This window comes from Pinus tabuliformis, chromosome 1_2 (genome assembly GCF_031772625.1).
Source record: "Pinus tabuliformis cultivar Carrire ecotype Pingquan chromosome 1_2, CPIR1, whole genome shotgun sequence".
NCBI lineage: Eukaryota > Viridiplantae > Streptophyta > Pinopsida > Pinales > Pinaceae > Pinus > Pinus tabuliformis.
In genome coordinates, this window is record NC_142298.1 from 1361744645 (window position 1) to 1361753529 (window position 8885).

Genomic DNA, 8885 nt, shown 5'->3' on the forward strand with positions numbered 1-8885 from the left:
TCAGCCTAATTAATTTCAAGCATAGTACTAGTAGAAAGTAACTAGTAATAGTATTAATTTCAAACATAATATTAGTATGAGGTATTTCTTTTGATTAGTAAATTGCAATAGTATTGATTTTACGATTTTAAGTTTGATATTTTTTTAATAAATAAATGGCATTATTTATTTATTTTTTAAATTCCTACTTATTATTTTTAAAATGTGTTGTACAATGTTAAAGTTGATTTAGAAGAAATAAATCTTGATTGTTCGTTTGAGGTTTGTATTTTTATATTTTATATTATACATAATGTTCCGCACTTTATTATTTACAGAAACTTTGGATACATTTTACCATTTCTATATAAAATATATGTTATTATAAATTTAAATAAGTTTAAATGTGATTTTGCTAGTTTCTATTAAAATTCTTATTCTTAATATCGAATATAAATCAATGATTATTTCCTTTAATTAAAGATGGATAAATCAATGATTATTTACTTTAGTTAAAGAGAAGATTCCTTGTCTCGAGAAGAAGATAGGTAGTTATTTATTGCTTCATTCCGAGTCAAGGAAGTGGTTATTTCTTGCTTCATTCCGAGTCACGGTGTACACTTACAAGTTTAATTTGAATTACATTATTGCCAATGAACTCTCCTAATAAGTGTGCCAAATGTGTAAAGCTTAGGATGTGGAGGAAGTAAGAAACGGGAGTATACTATTATTACTATACCATTGTTTTAGGACATTTATGTTTAATGTAACTTTTTCCTTAAATTTAAACTTCTACTACTATAGAAACTCAAATTTTGATTGTATTTAATTGTTCATATATTTCGCTTAATTATTTCCTTCCACATTTACCTGTTCCTCCTATCGGAATTCCTTTACACCTCTCCGTGCAATTGCTAATAATACTAATATTTATAATTTTATTTTTCAAATTAATTAACTTACTGTGTGAGTGTGAGTGAGGTGAATGAGCCAACAACTTAATCTATATATTAACCATGCTTTAACCATTTCATTGTGCATTTATTCCATTGCACTGGTCGTTGCAGCCGTGTACCTTGAATTGAATTCCATTTCATTGTGCATTTATTCCATTGCACTGGTCGTTGCAGCCGTGTACCTTGAATTGAATTCCATTTCATTGTGCATTTATTCCATTGCACAGGTTGTCATCAACTGGTCGTTGTAGCCGTGTACCTTGAATTGAATTCCATTTCAGTGTGCATTTATTCCATTGCACAGGTTGTCATAAACTGGTCGTTGTAGCCCTGTACCTTGAATTGAATTCCATTTCAGTGTGCCTTTCTTCCATTGCACAGGTTGTCATCAACTGGTCGTTGTAGCCGTGTACTTTGAATTGAATTCCATGCCTCCAGCTCTCTGCTAAATGGCGCCGAAACAACGACAAATGCCATCTGGTCATAAATGAACGGCGGGTGTATATGCCCACCGTTCAATTTCGGCCTTAGCAAAATCTAACGATGGGCATATACACCCGCCGTTCATTTATGGCTCGATAGCATGGAATTTATTGGATCCCGACAAAGAGGTAGGTCCAAACAGGACTTAAGTATGTGAAGTGAATATGCAATCAAGATAAAAGGTCATCGTTTTTACTCTAGTAGAAGGTAACTAGTAATATATCTGTCTCTGTAAAAGGAGACAAAGAGGTGGGTCCAAACAGTATTTAAGTATGTGAAGTGAATATGCAATCAAGATAAAAGGTCATCGTTTTTCCTCTCGTAAAAGGTAACTAGTAATAGTATTAATTTCAAGTATAGTACTAGTAGAAAGTAACTAGTAACATTAGTATTAATTTCAAACATAATATTAGTATGAGGTATTTCTTTTGATTACTAAATTGCAATAGTATTGATTTTACGATTTTAAGTTTGATATTTTTTTTTAATAAGTAAATAGTATTAGTTTTTTTTAGTTTTTAAATTACTGCATATTATTTTTAAAATTTGTTGTACAACATTAAAGTTGATTTAAAAGAAATAAATCTGGATTGTTCGTTTGAGGTTTATATTTTTATATTATACATAATGTTCCACACTTTATTATTTACAGAAACTTTTGATACATTTTACCATTCATATATAAAATATATGTTATTATAAATTTAAATAAGTTTATGCTAGTTTCTATTAAAATTCTCATTCTTAATATCGAATATAAATCAATGATTATTTACTTTAATGAAAGATGGATAAATCAATGATTATTTACTTTAGTTAAAGAGAAGATTCCTTGTCTCGAGAAAAAGATAGGTAGTTATTTATTGCTTCATTCCGAGTCAAGGAAGTGGTTATTTCTTGGTCTCTTTTCAAGTTGGTCAAAAGTCAATGTTTTCCTCCCTTAAAGCGAAAAAAAGTAATTATTTCTTAAAGCGAATCAAAGTTGTGAAGATCTAAGTGCGATGCAAAAGATAAAATGGAAGAAGTTTCCAAGTGAGGAGCAAAAGAAAAAGTAGAGAGAAGCCAATTGTGCTTTGCGGTTTTTTAACTGCTAAGTTATGAAATAATGTCATTTTCCATAGGGATATGCCCACACTGTTTTTCTAGGTTTTTTTTTTTTTTTATTATTTTTGATAAACAATAATTTTAATTCCTTTCTTAATCTTGCTATGGTTAAAATCACGTACGCAGAGGCCCCTTATCGTTCTGGTCCTCATTGATATTGGAGTTGTTTATAATGCGACTTTTTGGAGATTTCGGTGATGGAATCCGGCGGAAGAAATTGAGGTTAAATCTTGATTTGTTGCAGTTAAAATGGTTTTTTAACTGCATATTTGGATTCAGCACCCTCGAAAACCCCTGAGACGCTTTCATTGTGCAAAAACTAGCTATCAAACTTGCGATTCCAATAAATTCCTGCCGGATTTCGACCGGAAAAACCCGCCGGAAAGGCTTTCAAAAAGTCGCGTTATAGACAACTGCATTGAGTTAATCTTTGATATGGATAGATATCCCCATCGCCATATCATAAATCGATATAACTACGAATTTTCAAAGATAGTTACTTGTTTTCTTTATGCTTTAATCTGGATTAATTATAATTACACTCCACACAATGCTATGCTGATATGAAATGGGAAATTTTTTATTTTGTGTAAAACAACCTATCGGATATAAGAAGATGAAATTTTTTCTTTTCCCAAAGTGTTAAGAAATTTATTCGCTTTTTATAGGTTTTATTACATATAATACTATAGGTAGAATACCATGGGTGCACAATATCATGTGCCTCAAAACCATCACTGTTTAACCTGGTCAACTTTTGACTCTATCCCAAGTCAAATTTACCTAACACAAAGAAATCGCTTATCCCTTAATCACATCACCCTGTTACACTTGACGACTAAGGTAAGATTATTCTTTCTTACCCTGTTACACTTGACGACTAAGGTAAGATTATTCTTTCTTACTGAATGAGCTCAGGACACATTGGATATCAAAAATATCAGAATATATTCCTTCCTTCCTCCTCCTGAATATATTCCTTCCTCCTGGATTACCTCTTAACATCAACCAACGAGTTCACTCAAAACCAAAGACGTCGCAGGCCTGCTTGAAAAAAATAGAAGAGATTGGAAGGAGGGAGAGTGAGTTTGCGGAAAGAAACATGGCAGGAACACTTGCAACTGTTATTGTTGGTAAGCTTGTAGAAGAATTTACTTCAATGGTCTCTCAATATTTGTTAGAAGAGGCTTTGCTAGTTCGTAGTTTCAGAGAGGATTTTGACTCCCTATGTAACGAGCTTGAGTCCATTAAATCCTTGTTAAAGGACGCTGGAGGTAAAAGGAGCTCCGCTATATTGTCCAGCTGGCTTGAGAAACTTGAGGATTTTCTGGACGACGCTGTTGCCGTGGTGGAGGAATGCCGAGAAGCTCGGAGCTTGTGGAACCCGATATTCCGCCGTAGGATGGGCCACAAGATCAAGAAGTTAAATAAGAGATTAATAAAGATAAATGTGAGTACCAAGTACGTTAAATATGCTGTCTTTGCATATGATCTGAATGCCCGTGTTGAATCACAAAGATCGATTGCAAATAATCATCTTATTAAGAAAGAGTTGCCGCCTGTGGGCATGGAAGATGACATTAAAAAGATTACTGATTTGATATTGAAGGAAGACGGCCAGGTGATTGCCGTTGTGGGCATGGGAGGCCAAGGCAAAACTCTTCTGGTCCAAACTGTCTATAACAAGCAAAGTGTCGAGCAACATTTTGACAAACGGTCTTGGGCGGTAGTATCTCAGAAATCGGATGTTGAGAATGTGCTCAACCAAATAGGGACTAGGTACTCCAATTTTGATTTAGAGAAGGCCATTGCTCCTTTTAGAGGAAAACGTTGTCTGTTTGTCTTCGATGACGTGTGGGATATTGGAGGTGGTCTAGTTGATATTATAGGCGCCCTAGTCCAAAGCAAACATAAAATTGTGATCACAAGCCGTCACAGGAAAGTTGCAGAGAGTTTTGAAAATGCTGACATCCACATGATGAGTTATTTATCAGAGGAAAACAGCTGGAAATTGTTCTGCATGTACGCTTTTCCGGATCAGCAGAGTCTTCCAGAAGAGCTCAAGAACATCAACGGCCATCCTATTTTAGAAAAATGCGGTGGATTGCCCTTGGCTATCAAAACAATAGGCGCATATATGTCAAGAGTAAAATGGGTCGACTGGAACCAGGCTCTGGGTCGTCTAAATGATCTCAGCGCAATGAACGACAGGGTTATGCCTTCTCTAAGGTTAAGCTACGAGGCGCTGCATGATGGTCTGAAAGCTTGTTTTCTTTACTTTTCTGTATTTCCAAAAGGTATCGAAATAGAATGCGAAAAATTAGTTCATATGTGGATTGCTCAAGGACTTGTTTCTTTCCAAGCCGCAGCAGAAGACGCATATCATGCAGGAGATTTGTACATAGAGGAGCTTATTGATCGATGCCTTATTGAAACTTCACAAGTTGGTGGGTATGAGAGGATAACAAGTTGCAAAATACACGATTTATTACATGAGTTAGCTGTTTCCGAGTCTCTCAAACAAAAATGTTTGTTAAAGCCCCAAGAACAACTGGAAAGTTTTCCAGCGATAGATGACATAGGTTTGCGTAGAATTTCACTCATTAAAAATAATATAGGTGAAATCAACCAGACCATCAAGTGTTCAAGGCTCCGCATTTTATTGTTATCTGAAAATTTATCACTTAGATCAATCTCTCCAAGTTTTTTAAACAACCTGACATATCTAACAGTGCTAGATTTAAGCTCCACTGCCCTCAGTACATTGCCCAAATCCATTGGTAAATTAAAACATCTGAAGTTTTTGAATTTGTCGAACACAGCCCTCTTGGACATGCCAGAGTGCTTGAGTGGTCTGGTGCGCCTTCAGTATCTGAATGTTAGTCATTGTTCCGATCTAAAAAATCTGCATTCAGGGATAAGTAGGAACAAGCATATGCTATATCTGAATATGGAGGGTTGCGGAAAATTGAAGTGGCTGCCTAAGGGAATATCGAAGTTGAGCCATCTGCAGACACTCAAAGGTACTCTATCTGGTGCTCGTAACGACGCCAAAGCTTTGCAGCTGAGCGATCTCAAAGGATTGATTAATTTGCAACACCTTGCATTAGAAATCGGTCGTCCTTCAGAAAATATTGCTCAACCAGAGGAGGGAACTTTTGGGGAAATGAAAAAGATGCAGAGCCTCTCCGTGATAAACAACGGTTCAAGTCACCTCAATCTAATTCCGAGTGACATGGGAGACATGGATCGCCTTCAAGTAGTTTGCATACGTAAATGTGTGATCCCAAGTTGGATATTTGAGCTTCCTAGCCTCACGGAGCTTGATTTACAAAAAGATGATTCCACAGACAGTGTCTATAAATATAAAAGACTAGCCTTCATCCCTAATCTGAAAAAGCTACACTTGTCGGACAATGACACCTGTATTGAGTTTCCAAAGGAATTTGGAGAATGCACGGCGTTTCCAAAGTTGGAAGAGCTCATGGTAGACAGTTTTAGCTGTTTGGAAAAGTTTCCGTCGTTGCAGGATACAGCAATGCCAATGTTAAAGTATTTCCGACTCAGATGGTGTCACAGTTTGAGAAATATAGCCCAAGGATTGGAGCGCCTCAAGAGTCTCAAAGAAGTAGAGATACTGAGGCGTAAAGGCGACCGAGACCTTTGGGAAGGTGGATGGCGACGAACTTTGAAAGAGCGCCACATTAAGCTCAAAGTGTCCCGAGAGGATCAAACTACAATTGATGGAATTGACAACAACTACAATTGATGGAATTGACAACTCTACACTTCAGTGGTGGTACACTGGTTGCACAGTATATTGAAGCAGGTATATTTGAAGTAGGAAATGAGAGATATAAATTCTATAATTACAGCATGCATGCTTCTATTTAAATTTTATATTTTAGATGATCAAACTTGTATTTAGAAGTTTTCAGGTATGGAAAGTTTGTTTTAACTCATACTTCAACCAGGGAGACTGCAGAGCAGCAAGATCTTTAAGGTCTGAGAGAGGCTGTTGTTAGTAATATTTTTTTGAATGTGGTTGCACACTGATCATATTTGGCCAGTCAGCAGGACTCGCTTGTATCCTTGTTATCACTTGTGTCACACTAATTATGCATTTATGTTTCACACACCCTATCATCCAAAAGCTGTTTGTCAAATCCAGAAATCGATTTATTTGCTGTAATGATGAAATTCTATGACTCATCTGAAGTGTTACAATGTTACGAATTTTATTTTATACATTTTTGATTCGAATTTACCGTCTCCCTGCCTCTGTAAATATTTTGTGTTCATCCAGCATTCTGTGAGCATCATGGAGATCATTTATAATAGCCCTTGCTTGTTGTTCATGATTTGCAGGCTTTTACAGGTGGATGCAGAGGAATAGACGAAATGTCCCTCCTATATTTTTACAAACATATTATGATTTCAACAGTGTAACTATTTTCAATTAGTGTTGTTACGAAGACACAGCTTCTATCTCCTTAATTGTTGAAATTCCAGTTTGTCCACTTTCAAAATCTGTGATTTTGTTTTATTATTACAGGTTCTGTACTTGAAATAGGCATAATACGTTTTTTAACTCAACAGAGTCCATGGAAGATACTTTCAGCAGTGAAGGGCATGATTAAAATGTCATTTATATTTTAATGATGATGATAATGATTAACGTCTACTGAGACCAAATTAGTCTATCAGACCTACAATTTTCTTAATTTTTTACATGCCGCACAAATGAATTTATACGAAATTGCACAGGATAATCTTGAATGACCTCAATCTCTCCATCAACATGGTGTAGTCTTTTCTTGTCCACTTTATAAAATTTCATGAATTTCGCTGGTCATGTAGCATAAAAAGATTGTAATATCCTTCAACATGGTGTAGTCTTTTCTTTTCCACTTCATAAAATTTTATGAATTCAGATAGTCATGTAGCATAAAATATTGTAAAATCATGGATTATCAATTCGACATGGATCGAGTTTTTATATTTCACAGAACTGTTATTATACTTGAAAACATGGTTGGTATTGCCCTCACTTGACACATTATATCAATGTGTAATATGATTAAACTCAAATCTAAATTGATTATATCAATGTGTAAGGTTTTTCTCAATATGATTAAACTCAAATCTAATCAACGTGTAAGGTTTTTCTCAATATGATTAAACTCAAATCTAAATTGATGGATACATTAGCCTCCAAAGCAAAACAAGTGGGTATTTCTTTCTCAGATCAAAGTAAATAGAGAGATTTATTTATGACATCCTTTAAAATATTGAAGAAATAAAAAGGGAAAACTAGAGTTAAATATGCACAAAATATTTTATAAAAATATTATATGTTATATAAATTAAGTAAGTGGTTAATGTTGGACATTCATCTATATAATAAGTATTCATTGTTAAAATAAACAATCATAAAAACTACCTAAATTATAACTTTATTTTAAATTGTATTAATAACATAAAAAAATTAATATAAGTTAAATATACATACAATTAAAAACTATGAAATAAGATTCTTAATTATGAAGATTTATTCCCATTCTATTATGGAGATTTTTAATCTATGGCTAGTCTTTGTTACAATATCATAAGCGAATATACCATGGCTAATCGATACCACATGTCATAAAAATCATAACTCCTTTTATATTGTACTTATTCACTTAACATTTTTTTAATTACGGAATTTAATTAAAAAAGTAAAACGAGCATAACTTTTTTGGAGATAAATCTCTATCATTGAATTGTTTATATGCTTTTTCTAAAAAAATTTATGGAGGTTAATTCCCTACCATCCACTTAATAATTGTTGATAATTAAATTAAAATTTTGAAAGCCCTATTCCAAAATAAACATGGCTATATTGATAATTAAAACACAAAAAAAACATAATAGAATTGTTACTTTTTAACACCAATTCATTGAATTATTGGGACACAATTAAATAAATCCAAAATATTCATAAAGAATGTCACGGAACATCTTTATAAAAAAAATTAAAATGCTAATTATAACCTACAAAGTACTTATTTTTACCGAAACAATATATATAATAACCCACAATAATCAACACACTTCAATAAACATGAAAACAAAAATATTAAAATTATATTGTATGATCAACTATTTATAATTAGTTTTTTCTTTTTTAATTAAGTATATGAGACTTATATGAACATGCAAGACTTATATGACTAGCACAACCACATTAATAAATGTAGTTTACGTACGTAGTAAGAGTCAACTTGATATATGCTAGAACAACCACATTAATAAATGTGGTTGGAAAACACCATAAGATTTAATGATATAGATCTAATAATAATAATAATAATAATAATA

At 33.5% G+C, this 8885-nt stretch overlaps 1 protein-coding gene across 1 annotated transcript; it reads left to right on the forward strand.

The window, feature by feature from the left end:
• Positions 1–3610: 3610 nt before the first annotated feature.
• Positions 3611–6383, forward strand: LOC149211300 (disease resistance RPP13-like protein 4). Its single transcript, XM_089394595.1, has one exon. The coding sequence runs from the start codon at positions 3625–3627 to the stop codon at positions 6289–6291; it is 2667 nt and encodes an 888-aa protein (XP_089250721.1). The 5' UTR covers positions 3611–3624; the 3' UTR covers positions 6292–6383.
• The last annotated feature ends 2502 nt before the right edge of the window (positions 6384–8885 follow it).

Coding starts and splice junctions, on each gene's coding strand:
- LOC149211300 (XM_089394595.1), top strand. CDS start 3,625: ATGGCAGGAACACTTGCAACTGTTATTGTTGGTAAGCTTGTAGAAGAA.